The sequence below is a fragment of the Misgurnus anguillicaudatus genome, chromosome 22, assembly GCF_027580225.2.
Source record: "Misgurnus anguillicaudatus chromosome 22, ASM2758022v2, whole genome shotgun sequence".
NCBI lineage: Eukaryota > Metazoa > Chordata > Actinopteri > Cypriniformes > Cobitidae > Misgurnus > Misgurnus anguillicaudatus.
In genome coordinates, this window is record NC_073358.2 from 33,342,876 (window position 1) to 33,370,480 (window position 27,605).

General features: G+C 37.0%; 1 protein-coding gene across 1 annotated transcript; it reads right to left on the bottom strand.

The window, feature by feature from the left end:
- Positions 1 to 127: 127 nt before the first annotated feature.
- On the bottom strand, positions 128 to 27,605 carry abcg4a (ATP-binding cassette, sub-family G (WHITE), member 4a). The gene is made up of 15 exons (XM_055199402.2): positions 26,834 to 27,605; positions 23,628 to 23,865; positions 12,049 to 12,166; positions 11,696 to 11,828; positions 11,556 to 11,606; positions 11,259 to 11,404; positions 9,802 to 9,925; positions 7,801 to 7,915; positions 6,340 to 6,479; positions 6,153 to 6,251; positions 5,883 to 6,051; positions 5,612 to 5,712; positions 5,366 to 5,524; positions 2,115 to 2,233; positions 128 to 2,036 (listed from the first exon to the last, which is right to left on the bottom strand). Exons 2-15 carry the CDS (start codon positions 23,854 to 23,856, stop codon positions 1,811 to 1,813), a joined length of 1,929 nt encoding a protein of 642 aa, XP_055055377.2. The 5' UTR covers positions 23,857 to 23,865; positions 26,834 to 27,605; the 3' UTR covers positions 128 to 1,810.

The following is a 27,605-nucleotide window of genomic DNA, read 5'->3' on the forward strand; positions in this document are numbered from 1 at the left end:
CGTGTTTGTTTAGGTGATTTCAAATGTCAACACTGGCTTTCAGAGATCATGCACCCCACGTTTAAACCAGAAATGTTGACTCAACAATGAGTTAAAACAACCCAGTGTTTTTGGTTTTAACCCAATGGGTTGGGTTCATCCCTTTTTGATTGAAAATAACACAGCATTTTTTTTAGAGTGCAGTCACGACACTCCAGGAGTGCATGTCATATTTACGGAATATAAAAATAAAAATTATAAATTAATGTGCAAAAAGTTTGATTAACAATCAACAAAAGTGCATACATGTATTTACAATTTGCTTGAAGCATAACACATACTTTCTTCGTGTGTATATATTCTCAGGTTATTAGTATTCGTCAATATATAAGGAGACATAACACATAGCAGAAATATTTAAAAGGTAACACTGAGTCCTTTGTGAAAATGTTTGCATTGCATTGCAATATTGAGTAGCCTGTCTAGGTGGTACAGTAGCAAGAAGTGTACATACAGGTGAAAACAAGAGACGTAGATTCATCCATCCGGGTTATAAGGACTTTATACCACTAAAGACGTATAAATTGTTCAGCCAGCATTCCATGTTTTTCATAACACACATTCCTGGTCAGGTGTGTAATCGTGTCACTCATTTAACTGCAAATGTTTAGAAAGGCTGACATCTGCAGCAGTGTAGTTCAAGTGTTCAGGGAACAGTCACAAAAAGCAGAAAGAAATAGGCCAGCTAGACCCAATTTGACATTCAGAGAGTGACATCACGTCTTAAATCATACATTATTTTGTCATACGTCTTGTTCAAAGGTGCTTGTCTGATCGGTCCCAATTCACATGAAGTTCTTCACCTTTTTGGTCATTGTAGGAACTTTCAAGTTCAAGGTACATCCCTGCTGATGAAAATAATAAGAAGAACGTATGGCCATTTCTCTTGAGAGTCCACACAGGCAGTTGTCCAGATATTCAAGGTAACAGGACGAGTGATTTTGATACTGACAGTGAGATATTTCAGTTCTCCCTCAGAAAAAATACAGGCAGTTCACATCAAGGGCACTTGCTACAACATTCCTCAAATGGTTTTAGGATTCTTTGCCCAGAACTTTGCCAAAACTGAAAGTGGTTTGTTTTTTAATTCAGCGGGTTATCATAATAATAGTAACATTGCTGGATTAACTTCTGCAGAAGCGCAGGGTATCGACGGAAGACAAAAAGTAAATAAATAAATTGAAGATACGCTGGTTGGACAACTTGTATTTCAAGCTCGGCACAGTTCTTGGATCAGCTGTTGCTCATCCCCAGTACAGTTTGATTGAAGTACCTCAGGCATGCAGAACAATCGCTTCCAAAACACTTTAGCAGGGCCTGAATAAAGTTCATTAACTATAAGACGATATGACTATCCCTCAATGTGGTATAAAGAGGTATGTTCATATGTTGGCTGTTGGCCAATCCACATGCTATGAAGGGATTGTCATGGGATTGTCATTAGATCCAGAGCTGTCAGCATGCTTCAGTCACATTAGGGTACAATGCATTTACAAAGTTAAACTGCATGTAATACATTCAAAAAAAGGAAAATGAACGTAAAAATATTTTAATTTACTATTTTATACTCATCTGAGAATTTAAAACGTTTTCAAGTAACAAAAACTGAGCATAATTGTTGCACTGCCAAACTATGGCCCCGGTATCAATGTGCATTGGTTTCTGCATTCTTTGAAGAATTGTTATGTGCGTTATGAGTCTATGTGTGTGTGTCTGCATATTATATCTATGTCTGTAAAATGAGATGTATGTGTAACATTAAGCTCTACCCCTAACGCTCTGATTTGACTTTATAGCGCAGGACTAGGTATGTGGCAAGTCTTAAAATTATGAAGAAGACCCCCAACACAATGAAGTCCACGTAGAGCTTCGCATCCTCCACATCGAGGAGCTGCAGTACCTCCTCTGGCTTCTGGAACTTACACACTATGCCTGGACACTCCAGCTCTGAGCGATTCATGCCATAGATAGAAAGGATCACTCCCTCAAAGCCATACCTGTGGAGGAACAAATTATTTAGTGTGTACGTTTTTAAGGTGAGGCCCTGTTAAGGATTTCTATGGTTCTCCACTGACCTGACGTATGACAAATAGGAGCTCCACTGCAGATATTTAGGAATGGTGTCAAAATTGACAAAGAAGCCTGAGAACAGAAGGACTGGGATGGCAGAGACTGGACCTATGAATGTGGCGACCTGAAGATGAAGCAAAATACAACATGGTTGTTTTCCTCACAAATGCTCAACATAAGCCATTGCTCAAGCATGAAAATGTTTTATGAGTGTAGTGAATTTATGCAGTATAAATTTAAGCTACAATTACAGAATGATCTCACGGAAAGTCGTGTTATAGTCCTGAAAATTTTGATTAATTTATTCATGTATATGGCACGAAAATCAGCTTTTTTCGTGCCTTGAGCATGAATGTCTTTTTCGTGTCACTTGCACGAACTTCTATAAATGTGTCCGTGGCATGACTTTCTTTTTCGTGTCATTTCATTGTTTTTCCTATTTTCTTACCATTGTCGCTTGGGGTTAGAATCACTTTCTGTTACATTTTTAGACATCCTAACCCAAACCCCAACTCTAACCCCAACCTCAGGAGAGAATTGTTTTAAAAGCGGAAGAAAAACATGTAGAAACCAATACATAAAAGTACATCCAAACCCCAAATCTACGCTTAACCCCAAGCGACAATCAAAAGATTTGTCTCAAGGCACGAAAAAAGCTGAAATTTGTGCCATGGACATGAATAAATTAATCACATTTTTTGTGACTATAACAGGACTTGCCGTGAGATCATGTTGTACTGTTATGTATGTTTGAAAAAACATAAAAAGCACACATTTTTGAAACATAGGAAGAAAGTATAGTTGTGATGACTAAGCAACTAAGCTCACCAAGACATGAAACACGTAACAAACTACATGCTTTTCATGAGAAGTCTGATTAGCTCAGTGCTTCTCAATTATTTTCTGTCACGCACCCCCCCCCCCCCTAAGAAGAAGTAAACATTTCGCGCCCCCCCAACTCTCCGCCGCGACTGTAAATAGTATAATTTGTCTATAAAATTACACATCTGCAAAACATTGGATCCTTATTAACATTGAGAAAACACAAAAAGAAAACAAAAAAAGAAATATCGATCAACTTACAACAAAGAATAACATTGAAAAGACTTAAAATGCATCAATTTGCCTGAAATAAAAAAATCTATCCTTATATAAAGTATAATATTTTTTGACCATTTGATACTGAAAAATTAAATTAAATATAATCAATACATAATAATAATAAAAAAATCAAGTGGCTTATCAGCGTGATTGGGGTGTAATGTCTTTAAGTGACGGTGCAAAAAAAATCACTTCCTGAAAAAGTATTTTCCCCAGGGGCTTGTGCGCCCCCCCTGGTGTCGCTTCGAGCACCCCTTGGGGGTCCCGCCCCACTATTTGAGAAGCACTGGATTAGCTCAACCCAAACTAAAGAAAATATAAGATCAGATTATTTCTCTTAAGCCCTATTCGGAAGGTAACTGTTTCTCATGAGTAGGGCTGTCATGATTATAAAATTTGGCTGATGGTTAATTGCCTATTTTTTTGCTTGACCGGTTATGACAATTAATGGTGCTTTATTGCTTTGACATTTAATTCATTTAAATACATTTTGTTTGTTCATGAAATAATTTTCACACATTTATTTAGTGATTATTTAAATTAAATATCTTGCAAGGTTTACCTAGCAGTGAATATTAATACACATAACACATATGTAAAAGTAATTATTTAATGATAATAGTTCATACTGCTTATCAAAGTTTTGGAGCGTTTCTTTAAGGGGCTGTCCACACGGAGACGCGTATCACTGTATACGTATAAATTTGTTATCTTATTGGCGTTTCATCCACACGGATCCGGCGTTTTGGGAGACTGAATCCGCTATTTTTTGAAACCGGGTCCTAAAGTGGATAAATCTGAAACCGACACCCTTGCGGTTTCGTCTGTACAGCCAATCCGTATATTTTGTGAAGCGAAAACGTCATCACATCACGCGTCGGAAGCGTCACACGTAACAGCAACAACAATAACAGCGGACTACGTGATTGTGTTCGTGCTACAGAAGCTACTAAAGCCTACTAGCTTTATTACAGCAAAATCTATTGCTTCTGTGCAATTGTGGTGACCAACAAGCGATAATGGACAACACCATACGTTGGTTATGTGCATGCTCAAAGTCTTTTTCTCCGTGTATAGTGTATATCTGTGGCAGAATTACAGCGCCCCATACTTGTCCGGCATATATACTACACCGCTTTCAGTCGGTTTCAGTGGTTTCGTGTTTACGGATTATTTTTTAGAGCAAGGAAAAAAACTGATCGGATAGGGAATGCACCGGCTTCGTGTGGACATAGCCTAAATGCTGTTTTTTCCACTGTATTGAATGGTTTTGCAATGTACTGTCAGTTAAGGTCTCGGTCTCGTTTATACAGGCTCTACAGCTCCCCCTTGTGTTTTTTAGAGAGATGTGCAATCATTGCGGTGATATGAAATGACCTCATCGCGATGAGACGATTATTTAATCATTGTGACTGCCCTACTCATGAGGATGTCTGTAAAAATATATTTGCATACCTCCATGAAAACTCATGCATTCGGATGAAGATAAATTTCCGGTTGATGTGTGAGTTTATAATAAAAAAAAAACCTGGAAATGCGCTGCACGTGTGGTTAATTAAATGATCAATCACATGACCCGGATACTTGATTATATGTATGCAGTATAGCCTACTGTTGTGTAATTGATTACATTTTAAATTTGTATTTAGCACTTGTTGCTGCTGATAATATAAACTTTTGTGATTTTCTTCTTTTTATTTACATCAGCTCCCACATGCTGTAGACCATATGGTGCTTTTTAGTGGTCTAAAAGGAATTGCAGAATGACTTTAACATTGATCCCCTTTTAGAAATTCGGAGATGTGGATTTGGATGGGAATTAAATTACCACACAGCCTTGGTGTTTGTCAAAAAACAGTAGGTCATTCAACCGGGAATTTTTACGCGGATGGGTGGTCAGAGAAAAACACAGACATTTTGGATTTGGACAGCGATGACTGCCCCATGTAAATGATGAAAATAGCTTACGCCCCCATGAGAAACAAATACCGTCCGAATAGGGCTTTACACTAAGTTAATACCTAAATAAAACAAAACTGGGAACTCTCCTGAGCTATGAAAGAGCAACCTCTGATCAATAAATTTTTCTTCTAGGAATATATTGATGTGAACAGAGGTTTTTGAATGTATCACCATTATGATAAAGTCACCAGACCTGCAATGAGGTGGATGCAGCTCCAATCAGAAGTCCTAGTGATTGAGCCACCAGAGCAGTGGAGGTGGACAGGGCCATGAAGAGAACATATCTGCCCACTTCTGGAGGCTGTTCTGTCATCCAGTACACTATACTGCAGTACATTATTGGACATATTATCTGTAATAAAAGATAGACCATTCAATAACTAACATTCTTATGTCCCTGGATTTAACATTATATGACATAAGAAAGATGTAAACATACCTGAAATGGAATGTCCGCCATAGTCTTTGCCAGGTAATATGCCTTTAGACTGTACCAGTAGTTAAGATGCTCCCTTAAAAACACAGACATCTCCAGTGGAACTGCAATTAAATGACATACAATATTGAATTAGTGTTTAAGTGAATTCGTTCCACTGACACAACAAGGATGATAACTCTCAGTCAAGCTAATATATGTGAATCGAATCAATCACAAAGGGATTTGGTAAATACTCGGATCAAATCTATTTTCCATGTTAACGAAGCCTTACATGTGAGGACTGTGGGCATAAGTGCAGCAAACATGAGGAACAGCATAGAGAAAAAGAGGAAGCCGGTGTTGTTAAACACTTTGCTAGCATCATTTCCAATGTTCAGGTACAGCAGACCAATCAGCACACCAATAAACAAGTGCGACATCACCCTCAGGTGGGTTAATACCTGAACACACACACATTAATTAAACACATTAATACATCAACACAATGTCTTAGGCGCTTTCTCAGATGACCAGTAACAAGGGAATAAAAGAAAACTCCTACCGTGTCTCTGCATATAGTGATGAAGGTTCTCTTAAAGAGAATACAGAACTGTGTGAAGGTACTGGTAGCAAATGTGTGTTTCTCAATATGACCTGAATCCTGAATAAACACAAAGGTGGACAGGTCAGAGACAGATGATCTGATAAACAGACCAATTTTGTGTCCATGACTTGTGTCCATGACTTACATTATAACATTGGGAGGGAGATGTGGGGTCATTCTTGTCGATGGAGTTTTTCTTGCTCTCATCCGAGCACAAGCCTCCCTGAACGGCCTCGAAGAGCACATGGTTCAGATCCCCATACTCTCCTGAGGCGACCTCAATTACTGCCAATAGAGAAGTAGTGGAACTCATACACATGCTGACCGATCGATTGATAGATAAGGGGATTACAATACAACACATTATATAACTAAACAAATTGATAGTATACCTTCAGAAAATTTGTGTACGTTATTTTAATCATTCATTAAAGGTACACTTGGATTGTTACGTTTCACTTTGGTTCTTATTGATAATTTCTGTTCCTGTAGCTCAGCTGGTACAGTTTGGAGAAAAGCATTTTCCAAACGCGTAAATGTAATGTTTGAAACTACTGATATTGTCGCTCTAGAGCAGTGGTTCTCAAACTTTTTCAGCGTGCGGCCCCCCTTGTGTACAGTGCATTCTTTTGCGTCCCCCCGAAAGAAAATGTATGACAAAAACAGTTCTAAAATGTAATATTTTAATTAAACAAAACCTACCCAGTAGTGCCTTATTATTTTTTAGGTTTAATTACACAGAATTCATGATAAATGAATGTATTTTATAAAATGTCTTAAAACTGGGGCCCCCCGGCACCATCTCGCGGTCCCCAGTTTGAAAACCACTGCTCTAGAGCAGCGGTTCCCAAACTTTTTCACATGCGGCCCCCCTTGTGTACAGTGCATTTCTTCGCGGCCCCCCAAAGAAAATTTGTGACAAAAAACTGTTTTAAAACTCAACATTTTAATTAAAAAAAAACATTAAATTATACAAAAAAGTAGTGCTGTTGGTTAGTAGCCTTATTTTTTAGGTTTAATTACACATAATTCATGATAAATTAATGTATTTCATAAAAAGTCATAAAAATGGGGCCCCCCTGGCACCATCTCGCGGCCCCCAGTTTGGGAACCACTGCTCTAGAGGATGACTGTAGTCAAGTCCAACTCGAGTCTGAGTCAAGAGCAAGACCAGAGATTGAATCAGAGTCCAGACCGAGTTCACTTCCAGCTTTATCTGGACTCTTTCTTGACTCTGATTCGACCTCTAGTCCTGGTCTAGAGCAGTGGTTCCCTAACTTTTTCACATGCGGCCCCCCTTGTGTACGGTGCATTCCTTCGCGGCCCCCCAAAGAAAATTTGTGACAAAAACCTGTTCTAAAACTCAACATTTTAATAAAAAAAACATTATACAAAAAAGTAGTGTTTTTGGTTAGTAGCTTAATTTTTTTAGGTTTAATTACACAGAAATCATGATAAATTAATGTATTTCATAAAATGTCATAAAACTGGGGCCCCCCTGGCACCATCTCGCGGCCCCCAGTTTGAAAACCACTGGTCTAGAGTAGGCCTTAAATTTCTCTCTCATAAACACACACTCACATACACACGTACACATTAGACCTACTAAAGTCTGCAGGATTGTGATATGTTGGGCAGTGGAGTCCAAGACTTTTCAGGTAGGGGATTAGGTAAGGTACCGTCCCTTTATATATGCACTGACCTTGACTCAGTATATAAAGCTGTAAAGAAAAACAGACAGAGTTGTCAAAGAAGACATATCATTAAACTCAAAATTTTTCCATGTTCAAGTGCTATAAATGGGTCCCCAGTGCTTCTATCAACCTATAAAATGTGAAAAAGAACAACCCAGTAACTTAGTTTTAATAAACCATTCTCTGAAAGCACACTCAAAAAAATGATTCATTGGATTAACTCAATAAAATGTGGGCAGGATTTCCATCCAAAGTGAATGTGTACCCCTAACTCATAAAAAACTGCTTTACACAATAAAAATATATTGAGTTAGTCCAACTCAATTCAAAGTAAATGGCAATACTCAATTAGTTGGCTCAACTAAACTTAGTGTAGTATGAATAACTTGATTTAGCGTAGTTTGAATAACTCAATGTAGTGTGGTCTGAATAACTCAATTCTGTTATTTATTATACCACATCTTTATGTCATACTAATTAGCATAAGCACATGTTAGCATACTAATAATAACAACATATGATACTTTGGATGAGCTTGTGAGAAGAAACTGATCTCCAAACAGCCATTAACACAGTTAGTGCTCATTAAGAGAAATATGTCACATCCACAACCTAACCACAAGCGCCACTCTTCTGCACGATGGTAACCAAACAATTTGAAAAAATATAACACAAACGCTTCTAAATCAATAAGATAAACGAACATTAAACACTATTATGTCTTTCTCTTTACCTAAAAATGCATAAAATAACACTTAAATAAAAAATTATTCTCCAAAAGCAGTTGCATGCAAAGCATGTTGGGAAATTCTTTTTCCAGAACCCAAACTCAAACTAATTGTGTTAACGCAATTAAAAAGATAAAAATAGTACATTTTTGCTCACACCTACAAAGTGGCAATTTTAAGATGCTATAATAAATTATCTACAGTATATGATATTTTGAGCTTAATCTTCACATACATACTCTGGGGATACCAAAGATTTATTTGACATCTTAAAAAGTATTGTGAAATGTTTCCTTTAAAGGACAAGTTCGGTATTTTACACTTAAAGCCCTGTTTTCAGATTGTTTATGATGAAATAGAACGGTTTTGACTGAAATTTGGACATATGCGGCTGCCCCGAGAATTTTCAGATGTTTGTGTTTCACCTCCCACCTTTACAGTGGGTTTAATGGTGCACTGAAACAATACTTCTTAAAATGCATTAAACTTTCGTTTACAAAGACGTGAAACTCACCGAGTGGTCAGGGGTGTTCACTGGTATGCTCACACAAAAATCACTGCAAAATACGCTTTCCAACAGCTGTTTTATCGTAGTTTTTGCCAACTCCATTGACTTGTATTAGATGTGCTGTGAGGTACGGTATTACTCCGCGCCGGGAACTTTGTTTCTATTCTTGCAATTGGCAATGGCGGATTAGCGCCACCACCTGGGCTGGAGTGTCTATTATTCAAGCTCTAAGCGGAAGAATGTACGGGTGTGAGGCGTTTGGAAAAAAGGTCCACAAGTTAACAACGAATGCTAAAACAGCTGTTGGAGGGCGTCTTTTGCGGCGATTTTTGTGTGAGCATACTAGTGAACACTCCTGACCACTCGGTGAGTTTCACGTCTTTGTAAACGAAAGTTTAATGCATTTTAGGAAGGATTGTTCCAGTGCACCTATACACACATTGTAGAGGTGTGAGGTGAAACACAAACATCCGAAAATTCTCAGGGCAGCCGCATATGTCGAAATTTCAGTCAAAACCGTTCTATTTCACCATAAACAATCTGAAAACAGGGCTTTAAGTGTAAAATACGGAACTTGTCCATTAAATCATTAGATATCATTAACATACATAAATACATACATAGCCTACACAGTTTTATAGTTTTAGATTGTAGCAGTCAAAGAGTAAATGACTCACCTTGTCAAACATCTCAAAGAGTTTAGCACTGGGCTGGTGGATGGTACAGATGATAGTTCTTCCTCCCTGAGCTAGAGATTTCATTAGGGACACCACCTGGAAACAGGATGCACTGTCTAGACCACTGAAACACAGAGAGAGAGAGAGAGAGAGAGAGAGAGAGAGAGAGAGAGAGCACATGGACATTTTTTAAATTAAAAATAAATGTTTTGCAAAACAGTAACATTACTGTAAACATATGCTTAAATGTTTCCTTTTGAAAGTCATCTCATGAAACTCTAGAGCAGTAATTCTCAAAGTGTGGTCCGCGGACAAACCTCCCCAGTGGTCCGCCAAAAGATGACCTAAACTAGGCAAGTGTTTATACAATCGCCACTTATTTAAGTAGATTTTTAATGCACTTGTGAAACTGTGATATCAGTTCTTGCCATTCTGTTTTAATAACGTAAAAAATGATTGGTGGCTAAAACAAAGAGGAGTCAAAAGAAAAGATCAAGCGTCAACTGAAAGCAGCTAAAATCCACAGATCTATTAGTTTTGTTTTGTACTAGTTTTTGTTTCATGTGTAAAATCCCTGTAATTTCAGTGATTTTGGACATTAAGGGGAACATTTTTTTTTCAGCATTTTATTGTTACCATAGTTACAACCGGTTGTACAACCATAGACTTCATATACCCACCACCTCAGCTCTTTGGAATGACATAGAGTAGGACCTGGGCTGTTACAGTATGTTTAATCGCAGTTTGTTGTTCATATTAAGCTGCAACTCATTTCACATTTACTTTTTCAAATGAAATAAAATTCATTTAATCATTTCTGAACATAGCATTGCATTTGTGTTTAAAATGTAGCTTTTGACTTGAAACAGTTGCATATTAAACTTAAATTTAGCATATCCTTCCTATTATGTTGTTTTTTGGGGGCGTGTTAGAGTGAGATTTTGTTAGGTGGTCCTCACAAAAAAATTGGAAGATAAAGTGGTCCTTGGGCTGAAAAAGTTTGAGAAACACTGCTCTAGAGGCACCAACTGATAGTTCCTAGTTCTGTTATCCTTTAGCCAATCAGATTGCACATCGGCATTAATCAAACTGATTGGCTTTTCAGGTAATTCATAGCCAGTACATTTAAGTAGTCTTGTTGGTGTGCTGTAAACAGTATGGCACAGCACGCAAGCAAGCAGATCTTTAACAATCACCCACCTCCACCCCCAGCTCCACCTGTCTGGATCTGTTTAATTTGCCTAACTTTGCATCAGCATCACTTTTATGCTCACTACTGTGTATTATCAGTGGCAAGACATACTTGCTCTGCAACAGCACAAGCAGATCTAGTTCTGCCAAGAACAAATATATTGATGTTATGACCATTAATATGCTAAAATGTATCCTGAGTCATGTTGTCATGACTAAATTATAGTCATAAATATGCCTGCATGTAATATTGATGATATTGATACCTGGTGGGTTCATCAAAGAACATGACAGGGGGGTTATTGACAAGCTCCAGAGCAATAGCCAGCCGCTTACACTGGCCACCAGACAGAGAGATAGTACGAGTATGGGCACACTCCTGCAGTCCTAATGCTGTGAGGATCTCATTCACCTGTCATACATGATATTAATATGGATTATTGATTATAACTAATGTTACAAACACCCAAGAAGTGTTGATATTTACCAACATTTATGTGTTTATAAGTGGTGACACTAATGGCACAGAAAACTAAAACACAAAAATGCATAAAGGGACTTACCAGTTCTTTTTTTACCTCCATGTTTTCATTAAGTTTGAGGTTAACGGAGACCTACACAAAATAATGAAACGTTAAATGAACCAGCAAGTCAGGGGCTAAAGACGCACTGAGTAAAAAGTCACATAAGGTCCATCTCTTACCATCATTGCCTCTCGTGTTGTGAGATTTGGCAGTAGCATGTCATCTTGCATGATATAACATGACATTTTTCTAAAGGTGCGGAGGTCACGGGGTCTTCCATTTACCAGGATTTGACCTTTCATGCCCGTCTCTCTGTGGAGAGAGAAAGACACAAAGACAAAAATCTTAATGAATGCATAAAATGAATGCAGTACAATGAAGGAAATAAATAACACATTTTCTATTTTAATTAATATTCTTTCCCATCAATCCAAGATGCAAAGATTCCACAACCTCACAGTAGGTATGGAGAATGGATGAAAAAAGGGGGAATATTTCTTCCTTGCCAGTGTACACAAACATGCATGCTCACCTGTAGCCAGCGAGAATATTCATGAGAGTGGATTTGCCAGCCCCAGACGGTCCCATGATTCCAATAAGCTCTCGACTGCAGAACTTTCCAGAGAGACATTTCAGAAGGGCCTTATATCCTGTCGAAAATTTGTTTGGGTATATCATGTAAATTGTGTTGTACAGTATAACAGAAGCTTACCAATAGGCACAACAGAGGTAGCTAGCAACAAACAAGCAAACAAACAGGGGTAAATATTAAAGGGACACTCCACTTTTTTTGAAAAGTGTCCCTGAAAATAGTCCCCTGCTATTGAAAGTTACCAAGGGGACTACTTTTAGGCGCTGTGTAATATTAGTGCGCCTGCTGCAGCCATGTTACGACAGCACAGTCCTTGATTATTACGCCGGAATGAGATTATAGTTCCAAGTCTTATCGACCTAAACAATCTCAACTTTTAATTTTCCGTCGGTCTTAGTACACAATGTAACTACAGAAGAGTCAAGTTTTAAATTTTTGAGCGCGATGCTAATGGTCTAATCAGATTCAATGAATTGCTAAGCTATGCTAAAAGTGGTACCCCAGACCCGGAGATCAGCTGAATAGATTCCAAAACGGTAAAAATCTAAATGTTTAACTCTAGGGAACTAGAATATTAGCATGTTTTCAAAAAAAGTAGCGTGTCCCTTTAAGTGCCTGTGAGTATTATGCTAAATGCAAATCTGAATAAGTATGTACAGTCTGTTTATGCAACAAATAAAGAAAAATATCACTTAAGTCACTTCCAGTAAAATCACTTAGAGTGGGAAATAGTGAACAGTGCAGAATGCAATATGTTTCATAATTAATTTCATACACTGCACTTAACTATTAAATATCATCTGAACAAGTAAGCATTTACTGTAAATTTACAGTAGTGCTGTTACTTAGAATAAACTTTTTGTAATGACTGATATTAGCTTCCACACACTGCAAATGGGTTTTTTACAAGGACATTATCATGATTTGTTGCATGCTTTGTTATGAGGCTTTCACTGGAGACACATTAAAATAATAATTATTTGTGAAGTCATATACATATTTTTTTCATATTCTCAAGGCAATTTTATTTGACCCAATATGGTATGTTAATATGTAGTTTCAAAAATTATATGTTTAGCTGAACATTTAGCTTTTATGTCATACTTTTCTCATAAAAAATTGATCAATTAGTGATGGGTGGACCCCCTGTTGAAGAACCCTGTGTTAGTGGAATGAGTCATACAGTTGACTCTTATCTATTTCCATCTGCTTCAAAATGGAAACAGGATCTGGGGCGGTAAATGCATTCAATCACTAAACTATCTTTGTTCAACTTGTATATGCTATCCGTCCCCTCTCTCCTTATGTCTCAAGTTGGTCCAGTTAGTGGTCTTCTCCTGCACAGTTTTCCATTCATATAAATGCAATATCCTATTCTGAAATACGTTTGATATCATCATATATCAGCACAGCTATGATTAACTGCAGCACTCCTGCTTGTGTAATATCTCTGTATGTCTATATTTCAGTCAAAGCTAGTCATTAGTGAAGTTATCTAATTGCTCTCTCTCTCTCTCTCTCTCTCTCTCTCTCTCTCTCTCCCAATAAAAAAGCGAAGGATAGGGGCAAAACACTGTCCTGTCTGCTAAGCTGCATATCAATGATTTAGTTTTGAGCTGTTTTACAAATTATATGTCCAATAATTAGACATTCTATATTTCTATTTCTAATTTAAAAAGCTGATGATGCATAACATGAACATTCATCCCTATGAGATCTGTTCTAAGTATGAGCTGAACTGGGATCAGAACAAATGCGTTTTTAAAAGCTTAATTGCCTTTTCAAAAAGTCTTGGTTTTGTTTCTGATGTATACTTGCTTCTTAACATATCCTGTTTTACATCATTGCACATATTTAAAAAATAATTATTAAGATGTCGATTGTTTTGGTCAATCGGAGCACAAGTGAATGAAATTAAATACAGGTTTTAAATACAGCATTTGACCAGGTGTAAATAGGGTGTCTGTTGTGGTTCCAGTCTATATTGGGTGGAAGCAAAAGGCGTGTCTTCGGCATGCTGACAACACACTACTAAAGCACCTCTACCAGGCCTTGCCCCCTTTTACGTATGCCTTGGGCAGGAATTATTTAAAGGTGCCAAAGAATGCATTGGAATAATATGTTAAATTGTTCTTTGATATTTACATAGGAAGTATGTAACTTTATTAAGTGAAAAAATGATCCAGAAATTTTTTTACCCTAGGATTTGTCCTTTGAATGAAATGATCTATTTTTTTCCATGCTGGGGCGTACCTCTCGATTCTTAAATCACAGTCGGTGTTATGTTGATTGGCCAGTTTTCTTTTGCATGCACAAGGTGTACATAAGAATGAGGAAACAAACGTGTTTGAGGCTTATGATATGTCATTACCATGTTATTCATCTATGCCTAGGTAAATACCGTTTTTTATTCTATGGCACCTTTAAATTAAGGATATTGTGATTTTTGACTTTTACTGAAACCTTAACTTATTTTCTTTTGGAGTGGACTTTGAGCTTAACATTGCAGGCATTTTATGCTCAAACAGCAACATTACACACTAAATAAAGTTATAAAAATGCATAACAGTACCCCTTTAACAAACTGAATCAATAGATGTGTCCATGCAGTTTGTGGCTATGTGCTGATAAGGAAAAAGCATCCATCAATCTGCTAGCCATATAGTTGATACCTGAGCGCCTTTCTATAGGATTAGTAAGGATTTCTGAAGCTGAGAAGCGCAGAATCACATTCTGCAATATATTGAGCTAGTGAAGCATATTAAGGTGCCATCTGTGTACAATAAACATGTTGAATTCAAACATTCAAAAATGTAATATCTGGTGCAGTACAAGAATGTAGAAATGCTGTTTAGCATTGAGACCACCAAGTTATGAAATCATCTAGCAAATAAAAACTTATTTGAAAACAAAATAGTCGCAATGCAGATTGTTACTCTGCAAAACATGACTTTCTTACTTAGTATCATTAGAAATATCAAAAAATTCTTAAATTAAGATGTATTTTCCTGATGAGAAAAATGACCTAAGAAAATAAATCTAGTTATAATAGACAAAAAATATACAATTTAAGCGAATTTGTGCTTAAAACAACATATCTGCCAGTGGGGTGAGTGGGGTGAAAATAAGATTTCTTTTTTCTTAAACACTAATTTAAGCAAATATTTTTTAAGCAAATAATTTTGCTTGTTTTAGGCACAAATTCACTTAAATTGTAAAGTTTTTGTCCAAAAACTAGACTTATTTTCTTAGGTCATATTGCTTATCAACATCTTGATTTAAGAATTTTTCGATATTTCTACTGAAAACAAGACAAAAATAATAAGAAAGTCATTTTTGCAGTGTAGCGGCTCGTATGGTAATTCTACATCTACCAGTGAATACAGCATCTGTGTCCAGCATCTATGCTTAACCCCACAGTTTCAAATTTTTTAAGGCATCCATCTAAAAACCATCCATGTTTATGTCTCGACATCATCATTCCTGAATGATGACAGAGGAAAAGCGAAGAGAGAGAGAGAGAAAACAGAATGGGATAAGGGATTGCTGTGAGATAAAGAAGATAAAACATGACAGGAGTACAGTGAGAGAGATAGAGTGGAGCGAGAGGAACATGAATTAAACAGAAACAACAGAGGAAAATCAATAAAGACGAGAAGCTTGGGGAGAGAAAACAAAGGTAAGAGGCAGTATGACATTTACGGAGGGGGGGGGGTAGCAGAAAGGCCACACAAAGCCTTTACTTAGATGTCAAAAGCATATAACATTAGCTCTGCCTTTATTCACATACATTAACATGCTTATAGGGTCAGGGCAGTACTATGTCTTCTGTCTCTCGCATGCCTACATAGCATTAAATGCAGAACAAGTAAATTTAGGCAGATTTCTTTAGTAAATATATGATTTACTGGAAATGTAAAATAAATTAGCCAAATGCACTGAGGCAGTTTATTTGCAATACATTATTTCCTGCTAAAATACACTCCAAAGTTGGATCAAATAACAAAAAACCAAGTCGCGATCTTAAAATAGCGTGCATGGATTGTGTTTTTTACTGTGATTTGATAAAAAAATGTAGGCCAGAAATTCAGAAATAGAACAGTGGAAGGGGGAGGAGTTAAAGGATGCTCCCACCCAAGCCGTCTAGATGACGTCATCAAAGAATTATCACCACAAAAGGGCGTAAGTCATTTCAGATTTTGATCAGAGTTTATGTCCGCACACGTATTTTTGAAATAAATAATGACTAATGGGTGTTTCACACGCTACGCGGCAACTGGGTCATTCTATGAAAATGGTGGCTTTCCTGTCCCAGCCCCAACCCCTAGGAAAAACACTTAAAATTGTCAAATATTGACACAAAATATATGTTTTTTTGTTTTAATTGAAGTGTTTTATTATTTAAAAAAAATATGTAAGACAGCTATATTGCAAACCATTTTATATATATTGTTGAACACGGTCAGTACCATGAAATTGGCTTGTCCCTCGGGTTAGGAGTCGTGGTTTAGTGACATATTTTGAGTTAAAAAATATATTATTCTCCATCTGAAGAGTTTCGTTGCAAAACAAGATAAATCCATTTTTAACATTTTTGTCAAAACATGTTTATTTTTATGTTATGTTATTATTTTGTTTTATGGTGCTACTTAGCTGTATTTTTTAAGTTATGAAGGTTTAAATCAAAACAAACCAACTGCAGTTGCATTGAAATTAATTGGAATGTACAACCAAAAAACGCGATTTCTGAACAATTAAGAAAACGGTGGTTATCTCATTTTGCAACGAAACTCTTCATCTTTAAATGTCATGATACAAAGGGAAGAAGTACAGCTATTTAGTGGACTACTTAAAAAACTAAAATTTCAACTAAATATTATAAATAATTTACAGGGAATACCTGTCCCTCAATTTCATGTCACTGGTGTTACAATTTATAAAAACCACCACTTTGAAAACATCCTTGCCAACTTTTTCCTGGGTCAAACATTCATTGTAGGCATGGCTGTTTTGAAAAGCACATAGTGAGTGTGCACTCTCTCCTCATCTTTTAGCAATTTGATAAATAATTTGATAATTTCATGCGAGTGAATTATTTACAATTTAAGAAGTGTGGTTTGAGCTACTGTGGCCGCAATCTTAGATATGCCATTTTGTCTGCAGATTTGTCACTGGTGTTATCGTCACTGGTGTTACTGTTGCTGCTGGTAACACCAGTGACATCAATAACACCACTAACTTTTTATCAACATAAGGTTTAATAAAAGCCTCAAAAAATATATTAATAAAGACTTGTTAGCATTTCATTACTTTTTTAATATTGTAAACACATAATATTGCTTTCCTTTTGTCATTGGTTTCACTTTGCGTCACTGGTGTTGCATTGCGTCACTGGTGTGACTGCATGGCATATTGGTTTTCTGGCATCAGAGTTGCCCAGTTTCATAGAATATGGTTTTTGTATCTACCTAACTGTTGCTGCATTCATTAGTTAGCATTTTAAGGATATCATCATTCAATTTTGATCACTGAACCTCAATTATTTCTACTGTTACAACAAAAAAACAATGGTAGAAATAGAAAAAGGTCACACAATAGAACTTTACGCATGCCTGTTTCAACTAAATTTTTACTAATCCAGACAATTTTGTTAATATTACATTAACTTTTTCTGTCTTTGATTGTGTATGCAAATTAAATGGTCAAATTACATTCTGGGAAGCCTGAATTGTTATCTAAAATATAGGTAACACCAGTGACAAAAAAGCAGCACAAGCATTTTATAATGTAATGTAGTAAAAAATATAAAAATACATTAAGCTGTCATTTAAGTTGATTTATAATGTTAAGAGGTTAACTATTATCTGATTATAAGTTTTGGTATAAAAAAGAATGACATTTTTAAAAAGTTGTCTGTTCAAAAAGCCACCATTTTCATAGAATGACCCAACTGCGAGTGTTTAGTTCTTTTTTAATAGGACACGTGCAGAAAGCGGTAAAACGGGGGCGGAGGTGAAGGGGAGTTGTTCCACATGACTTGCTCATGCACCCAAAATCCTGTCACTTCTGCGGACACAGCTCTTCACGGTCGGCAGGTGCTGCACAAAACACTTTCACTAGAAAAGCTGTAGCCGCACAGCGATTTTGCCGCTTGCCACGTACCGTGTGTAACGCCCATTACACGGACACGTTTTTATAATGAACACTGCAATGTTACATTAAATATTCGATTTTTAAAAACAGCAAAAACAGCATTTTTTAGAGTGTATGCATAACTGTGCAGGTTTGTCGTGTTGATTAAGCTAGTTAAAAAGGAGGGATAACAGCATCATCAGTTTTCTAACAGAGTAATTAAGACTTTTAGATTTTTATAGAATTTAAGTTTATTAAAATTAATGAAACTATTTATATTGCCATTATACATCTCAAACATGAAAGAGTTTAACAACAGATGGAACAACAGAGGGAGAGTATAATGAGGTATGAGGTAATAATGAAACAAAGGGATATTAATGTATGAGCTGCTATGTGAAGAACAGCATAATATAATTCAGGAAGACTGCCATTAAAGAAAAATATGAGTTTTAGACCAAAGTCATTTCAAGGAAGTCTCATCAGTGCGGCGCCATATTTGCAACAAGACCAACAAGACTTGTCGATTCTGCGTATGCGCAAAGTCCCTCTCTACGAGAATTTTCTTTCTTTAAAGATCCCCTAAAGTTAAACATTTGATTTTTACCGTTTTGGAATCCATTCAACCGATCTCCGGATCTTTTGCTTCCACTTTTAACGTAGCTTAGCATAATCCATAGAATCTGATTAGACCATAGCATCACCCTCAAAAATTACCAAAGAGTTCAGATATTTTTCCTATTTAAAACTTGACTCTTCTGTAATTACATTGTGTACTAAGACCGATGGAAAATTAAAAGTTGAGATGTCTAGGAACTACTCTCATTCTGGCGTAATAATCAAGGACTTTGCTGCCGTAACATGGCTGCAGGAGGCTCAATGATATTACGCAGCGCACGAAAATAGTCCCCTTGGTAACTTATAAAAAAATATTGAAACTCTTTGGTTATTTTTTGCTTCATTCCAAAACCGCAAAAATCAAGTGTTCAACTCTAGGGGAGCTGGAAAATGAGGCTATTTTCAGAAAAAGTGCAGTGTCGCTTTAACGGTTGGCAAATGTCTCTTTTTACTGGGAGGTGGGACTAGAGCGGCCATCCTGACGTTGCGAACTCCCCCATTATTACGATCATGTAATAATTCAATATTACGATTTATTTTCGCATCTGCCACGTTGAGGTTAGGGGAGTGGTTTCATCATTGTTTTTTCCTAATAATTATACTTTTAGTACGATTCACTTTGTACAAATTCATATCGTTTGCCAACTTGTAAAAAACTTCCAATGAGATCAGGTGGGAAGTAACAAAAGCTGCTGTGTGTGCACTCCTCATAATTCACCAGCATTAACTGAGCACTGCACCGGCCTCGGTCTGCTTGCTTACTGGCCTAAATGCATTGAGGTGCTAAGTGTGCGTGTGTGACAGAGAGAGAAGAGAGAACAAAAGTATAGGGTGGCAGGAGATACAGTTATGCTCATTAATGTGATCATTCGGTTATCCAGGGAAACCCCATGAGCAGTTCAAATGGACAGTGATCGATATATAAAAAATAAACTGGGAAGCTTTAGCTTGTATAGCTTAGTGCACATTATCAAAGGCTATGCAGTACAATCAATATTAAGTGTAAACAGTAAGTAATTTTAAAGGAGAATATTAACAAATTTCAGAGGTATGCATCACAATTCTTGCAGAGGTTAAAAAAACTAATAACATGAAAATAACATGATTTTAGGACAAAATTTATAATTATACATAAGCTTAACCAAATCAGTGATAGACTGTTGTTCTAAAACTATTTTTAGAAACATTTAATAGCAAAATAATTTCTCCTGTACACTGAAAAAAATTCATTCAATTTACTCAATTTTTTAAGGTAAGTGGTTGCAATCAATTTATTTAAGCTACATTTAAACAAAAGTTTTTTATTTTATTTTACTTTACTAATCTTTTTTGTTTAAATGAAGCTTAAATTAAATGTAGAGTAAATTGAATGAATCATTTATTTTTTTAGTGTAATCATAGTTTACTCAAATGGCATTCACCTTCCTTGGTCTCTCTTGTGTCCTAGGGGTGTGTCCATCATGTATCTGTTTATTACCTCACTAGTTATGGTACAGCCTGTCAGTCTTATCTCTTACTTTATCTCTAGAGCCAGTGAGACAAAGATGTCAGAAAATCCTTGCGATGATAAGCTATTTTCTCTTATGCACCCATTCAAAACCAGAAAAGATGCTTCAGACAGTGTAAAAAATGCAATGTACTCTGATCAAATCTAACCACAAAAGAAACATGGTATAGAGGGTCCTTATCAATGCATTGAAAGTACATGTGTGCAGGCTGAACTCCTCCTGGCTTAGTTAGCTTGGGCAGTAGACAGCAGAGTCTTCTGGGGAAGTGAATTATTTACTATATCTAAAGTCCGCTGAGAACAGCAATCTCTATAAGAGATTTTTAAATGCTGTATGTGTGATGTGTATATGTGGATAAAAGTATACATGTGGTTATGTTATATGTATGTTAAACCTATGTATGTTTTACTTGGTGTATTTTAATTGTGTATATGTTTTAGCACTTTGTGGGCCCCAGGAAGACTAGCAACCACATTGTGGAAGCTAATGGGGACCCAAGTAAATAAACAAATAAATAAACAAATAAGACATAGGGTGGATGACCATGGACGAGTATGCGTTTACTATGTCTTATCAGGCATGCCTGTCACTGGTTGGAAAAGATAAATGCAGCACATTTTACATTGTTGCTGTGAAAGGAAAATAATTTAAAGGTCCACTGTGTAGATTTTTAGAGGCCTCTAGCAGTGAGATTGTGAATTGCAACCAAAGTCCATAGCTTAAAGAGCCACACAGATCCAAAATCGAAAATGACCTGTATTGCAGTGTGTCATGTAGCTGTCCATCAATGTAAACAACGTGCAAAGTAGTTGAACCAAAAAGTGCACGATTAATAAAGTTATTGGCTTCTAAAGTAGGGAGTCGACTCTGAATCGCTGAAACGAGTCGTCATAAGGTTGAATCTCCTGCCTGTCTTTATCCACATAATACGAACACTTTGCATAATAATCTCCGCCTACAGCCTTGCCTGCGGGAGAAACGAAAACTATGACCTGCCCACAGCTAGTTAGTGTGTAAACATCATATCATGCTGTGTTTTCAGTTTGTACAAAAGATGAAGATATATGAAGAATCTGTGGTTAATATTACTTTTTCAAGGATGGATATGCTAAACGTTTGGCTGTGAAGAATCAGTGGTTAAAATCACTTTTTCACGGAGGGATTTACTAGACGTTTGGCAACGAAAGATGGTTCAGTACCGACTTTATTTGGAACAACATGCGTCTCCTAACCAGAACCTGTAAGTAGGGTGGCCATTCGTGCCAGTTCCGCTGGACACGTCCCGAACATGTTTTCGGGTTCCTTCTCCGGAAGTCGCGTTGACCGCATACGTCATTGAGGTTCTCACATTTCAGTTAAAATACATTAGAAAATAAAGATTTATTTCTTTTAAGACATACAGTCATTGTAGTTTGATTCTAACCGTGAAATGTAACGGTTGCTTTTCTGAAATTAAACCCGAAATATTAAACCATGATGACGTATGCGGTCGACCAACGCGACTTCCGGAGACCGAACCCGAAAACATGTTGGGGACGTGTCCGGCGGAACTGGCACGAATGGCCACCCTACCTGTAAGTACGATTATAGCTACATACTTGCTTAAACGAGTGTAAAAATGTTAATGTCTGTCGTCGTTTTTATAACCTGGACAAATGATGAATGATGTGTATTGATGTTGTTTTTTAAACTCTAAATATACTGTCAGAGAGTCACGTTAGCAAGCGGCTAACGCACTAACTTAAGTGTTTACATTTTTGCTTTGGTTCGGTTAGCTTACATACTTGCTTAAATGAGTGTAAAATGTTAGTTTCTGTCGTTTTTATTGCTTGAATTAATGATGAATGATGTCGTTGTTTAAACTCTTAATATACTGTCAGAGAGTCGCGGCTAACGCAGGTGCACTAACTTAAGTGTTTACAGTTTTGCTATGGTTCGGTTAGCTTACATCTTTGCTTAAATGAGTGTAAAATGTTATTTTCTGTCGTTTTTATTGCTTGAATTAATGATGAATGATGTCGTTGTTTAAACTCTTAATATACTGTCAGAGAGTCACGTTAGCAAGCGGCTAAGGCATGCTGCACTTACGGTTTTGCTATGACCCAGTTAGCTTACATCAATGCTTAAATAAGTGTAAAATGTTAGTTTCTGTCGTTGTTTTTATTGCTTGGATTAATTATGAATGTTGTGTATTGATGTTGATAATGTCTTCTCAGTAAATCATGTTAGCACTAGGTCAGTACATGTTGCAGTATTGTTTGTCTGTGCCACTGATCTGTGGTCTGTGCGGAGACTGTGTCAGTTGACCAATCAGAGCAGAGTAGGTTACTGAAAGGTGGGGGTTTAGGCAGACTGAGTCGTTGAACGGCTTCACACGAATCGTTCAGGGATCTCTGAGAAATGGGGTCATTTTAAATTTATATTTTGAGAAAATTAGAGTGTTTTTTGACCTTGCATGCATTTAAGCCTGTTGTCCGTGACTTATTTACAGTGATATGACGCTTAAAATTGGCATCTTACTGGCTCTTTAAAAACACATAGAGAAGTTACGGTAGCTGCCACAGGACAAACAAGGGACAATTTAGTGACAATGTAGTGAGAAAACGCCCTCTACAGAACAGTTTTTCCATGTAGGAACATGGTGACGCACATAACGGTTAAAAAGATAAAAACGGTTTGTTCTAAGGTAATAAAACAATACAGTTTATTTTGTAAGGTCTTTATACACCACTTATAAAATAGTTATGTATATTATGTTGCATTTCTGTCAAGAGATCCTTCTAAAAGTTACACAATGCACCTTTAAGGTGACGATTAAAATTGTAAACATTTAGTTGGGATCATTACTAAAAAAGCTGTAACTGAGTCAGTGTGAGCAAATATAATTACCCTTATAACAAGTGTGTGCTACAAAGAATAGCCTATGTACAGTACACACCCTGGAAAATTATTGAAAGTATACCTATCTTGTAATCACTTTTAGTTATCAATTCTTCATTTTAGCTTAAAGTTTAAAGATCACATGAGTATTTTCTGTGTCATGAACTTGCAGTCTGTTTGTTTGTTTGTCTGTTGCAAGGGCTAAAAGTAATAACATTGGTTCAAACAATGGCATAGGTCTAGGACAGGGCTGCCCATTTGTCCTAATGGCAGATGGTGGTGTTCGCAATTCTTTTTGTACCTCCAGCAATGATGAAATTACACACTCCGCCTTAAAGCCTTAACTTAATCATCAGATAGGATAAAGGATTAAAGGTGTACCTCGCTTTCTCCAGCAGGGACCTTCGCGGATGGTGTAGGAGATCTCGGTAAACTCCAGGTCCACCGCTGAACGCCGCGGCAGATGAGTAAACCTCTGCGCCTCTGTGATGTGGTTTTCCACTTTCTTTAGGTGAGTCAGCAAGGCAGCATCTTGAGGAGTACCATCAGGACGCTTGGTGTCCATCATGGGTATGGTAACTGACCCCGGCTCTGAGGGCTTTGCAGCCATACCAAGAGCCTGGAGAATGTGCGCGGATACAAGGACGAGAAGGATCATTATAATGTGTAATGACTTACAGTAAGTGGGTGAAGATGTAATGACAAAGATGGACGAGATGAAATACATAGGCTTTTAAAAAGTTAAAAACTTTAACTAGCAAAACTGTCATTGTGTACACATTCAACAATCAAATTTCTGTCCCAGTCTGTGAAAACCATGCTAAAATAATTAACATAAAATAATTATGTTAAAATATAACCTTGATATCTTTAATATTGACTGAGTAAAGCCAAGGTTTAAAGATTGAAATCAATGTTAAATCATTGATTCAAACTTTCATCTCATAATCAGATCCTGAGACTATGGCCTACTTTACAGTCATTGTATATACTTTACAATCATTGACACACATATGCAAACCAAAACTGTAATGCAATTTCATGCCTCTGAGTTTACCCCACATCTTTATATTAAAGCTTAGAAATAAGAGAAATAGAAAGGGAAATAAATTAAGGTCATTTCCTCTTTCAAAATGAAACTATTATCTAATTCAATCATGATGGTCATTATTCTGAATGAACATTCTCTCATGCTAACCTCATTACGTCACGTATTAACATAATATGAAGTGTGATAAGTGATTGAAAGAAATAAAGGACATCTGTAAATGTGTTGCTATATAACAAACACAAAATGGTTATAAAGAAGCATCTGTTCATGTGTGGGATGTTGGTTAAGCACTTACGGTTTCAGCTATTAGATAAATTACCATTAGAGGATAGGAAATTTAACACCTGCATTAAAATCTTAGAGAGAAAGCAGTTTTCCATTTTTGTGAGGCCAGACACTGAACACTTGGAATACAAATCACATGATATTTTTTATCCATGCCTCTATTTAGTAATATTTAAAGGTCCCGTTCTTCCTGTGTTTCTAAAGCTTTGATTGTGTTTACAGTGCGCAATATAACGTGTTCATGTTTCACGTGTAAATTTTTTTTTATTTTTCACACAATTTACTTATATGTATACAACAGCTTTCACTGTCCTAAATACGGGCTGATGTCTTCCTTGTCCTATGAAGTATGATTGTGTAGTTTGTTTAGTGTGTTGTGATTCGATAGCAGCTTAGCTTAGCCAGAGCCGTTTGAGCTTAGCTGCCGACTGACGAATTCCTGTGGGCGGAGTTTAGTCAAAAACTCTTATATTGACTTCATTTAACCGGGAAGTAGGGCTGTAGTCCAAACCGGAGGTTTGCTGTAGGCTTTGAAAGAGGAATTCTGTTAAAGAAAATATATCGCCTAACAGTGAACTTTGGGCTTAATCATTTTGCAGGTATTATTTATGCTATTATAGCAACATTACACACTAACTAAAGTTTGAAAAATAGGATCAGGAAGAACGTGACCTTTAAATAATTGACCTAAAATGCATCCCTGACTGTAATATCCAGACTAATTATGAGATTTTGAGCATCAAAGTTTGATTTTAATCATGGATGACATGACCTAACTCAGTCAATATTAAAAATGTCAAGGTCATATTTTTACACAGTGTTCTTTACATTTTGTAGGATGATTTTTTAACAGTAAATTACAAAAAAAAGACTTTATCTGGGTTTTCACAGACTATACGTCACATATTTGGGTTAGAATGGGGGGGAATTTGGGGAATTTTTCTTGCTGGATCTGGTAATGCTGAGGTTGTAATTCCGGAACTGTTGTAAGGAGTAGCTTTAAGGATCCGATAACAGCCTGACAACATAGTGCTGATTCACACAATTTTACAGGATGACAGAGAATGCCAAAGCTCTACACACACCACACACACATACACAAAAAGCCTTTAACTTAAACCGACTTATAGCACTGGCTGAAAATAGAAAGACAATTAGCTAAAACCTAAAAATAGACACTGATTTTGGTTCACAGGATTAAGGAATTGCCTTGCACATAACTCTAAACTGTGCAAATGTCAATTCAGCATTTATTCAAAATTCATCATTCCGATTTAGTGACACAGACACTGCGAAACATTGCACAAACCAAGAGGCACAGCCAGAGTCCTGACAGCGATGTGGAATCCATATGAGTTATTGTATTTCACGTCAATGAGAATGCACTTAGACAGCAGAATGCGTCTAAACCAGTTCCGGGTGCAATGCTTGATAGAGCCCTCAGCCCTGCCTCTCTGAAAACCAAATGTTTTCTCTGTTGCCAGCCAGCAAGCAAATTATACAGTTGAAGTGCTTGCATGTCAATATGCTACTTTCCATTAGAAAGGGTTCAGTGCATTTTCCATTATGACTGCAAAAAAACTGTGGTTTCATTTCAAAGGCAGTGATGCTAAAATGTGATCAAGAAGCCTGATTCATATGGGACACCAAGGAGTCAACATCAGTGTGAAGAGAAACATGACCTCTGTACTAAGCTTTGACATACAGTGTCATTAAATGAAACAGATTCGATCATGATGCTGTCACGTGATGCCTTGATGGTGGTCACAGCTGGATAAATACATGCCTCGGTGATGGAGCACAAATCCTCAATGGACATAAAATTGAGCCAATCCACAGACTACTGTGATCAGCCTCTTTTATTAATCTAGAAAAACCAAATCTTCTATTTTAATTTATAAACGTTACTGATAATCACACTTGGTTTGTGTTGTTTGACCAGTTAGCAAAACACTGTCTGGTGTAAAAGGTGTTTACTAGTGCTTTTCTCCCTGACACAGACAGAATACACAATAAGCAATTATGTTGTTAAGGAGTTAACCCTCTATTCAAAAACAAAGAAATGATGCTGAAATATCTTTTCATCTTCCTTATACAGTATGCGCTCATATCAGAGCTGCACATACTAAATGTTTCCAGTAGCATCCATTACATGCTGAGGACCTGGCTGTCAATGACATCACACGCATTCAAAACACACTGCTTTGAACAAGTGTTAATACACACACAGTCACAATTGCATGATACGTACTTTTCGACGTGTTGAGTTGATCTAAAGACGACTCAAAGGGATTAGCAAGCGTCAATCCTTACAAAAATGCCCAGTTCATGCCTTTTCAATTACATCATATGTGGATTCCTTAACGATCAACAGGAGAGGGCCACGCGCAATAGTCCCGTGGCGAGAAAAGATGCTCAGGGTCCGATACACGCCCGATCCCGCTCACCGGTAACGGAGCGGAGGCTCTTCTCCTTCAGAAAACGGCAACACGTCACATTCATATCGTTCATTGAAAATACACCGATCTGGAGATTATCCCCATCCAAAACAAACACGAGAGTCATGAATAATTAAAGAGATGCAGCATCCGTGTTAAACCGTGAGTTTCGTTTCGGACAGTGGATGGAAAGACAAACCGTGACTCGATCATTGCGCATCTAGATCAGTCATCCGGGATGCGCGCGGTGATGTTGGGAACAGAGGTGCGCTCGTCGGTCCTCCGGATGCTGCGTTGCAGTAACTGCTAATTGCGCGCATGGGTTATGAGCATCTCTGGCACGCCGGGCGATCTGAGATACTGGGCGTCACTGTCAGGTTAAAATGGCTAGTCCGAAAACTAAATAGTTGGGGTGTTAAATAGTCGCAGATATTTAAAGAAGCAGACTTACTTACATGTCACATTATAATGCTATGTATAAGATGTATAAGATGTAGGTAACCTCCTGCGGTGTGAAGTTTCTATCTTCTGTTTCAAAAAACTGGATGCAGTTGGTCATCGGTGTTATGCAAAATTGTTATTTGT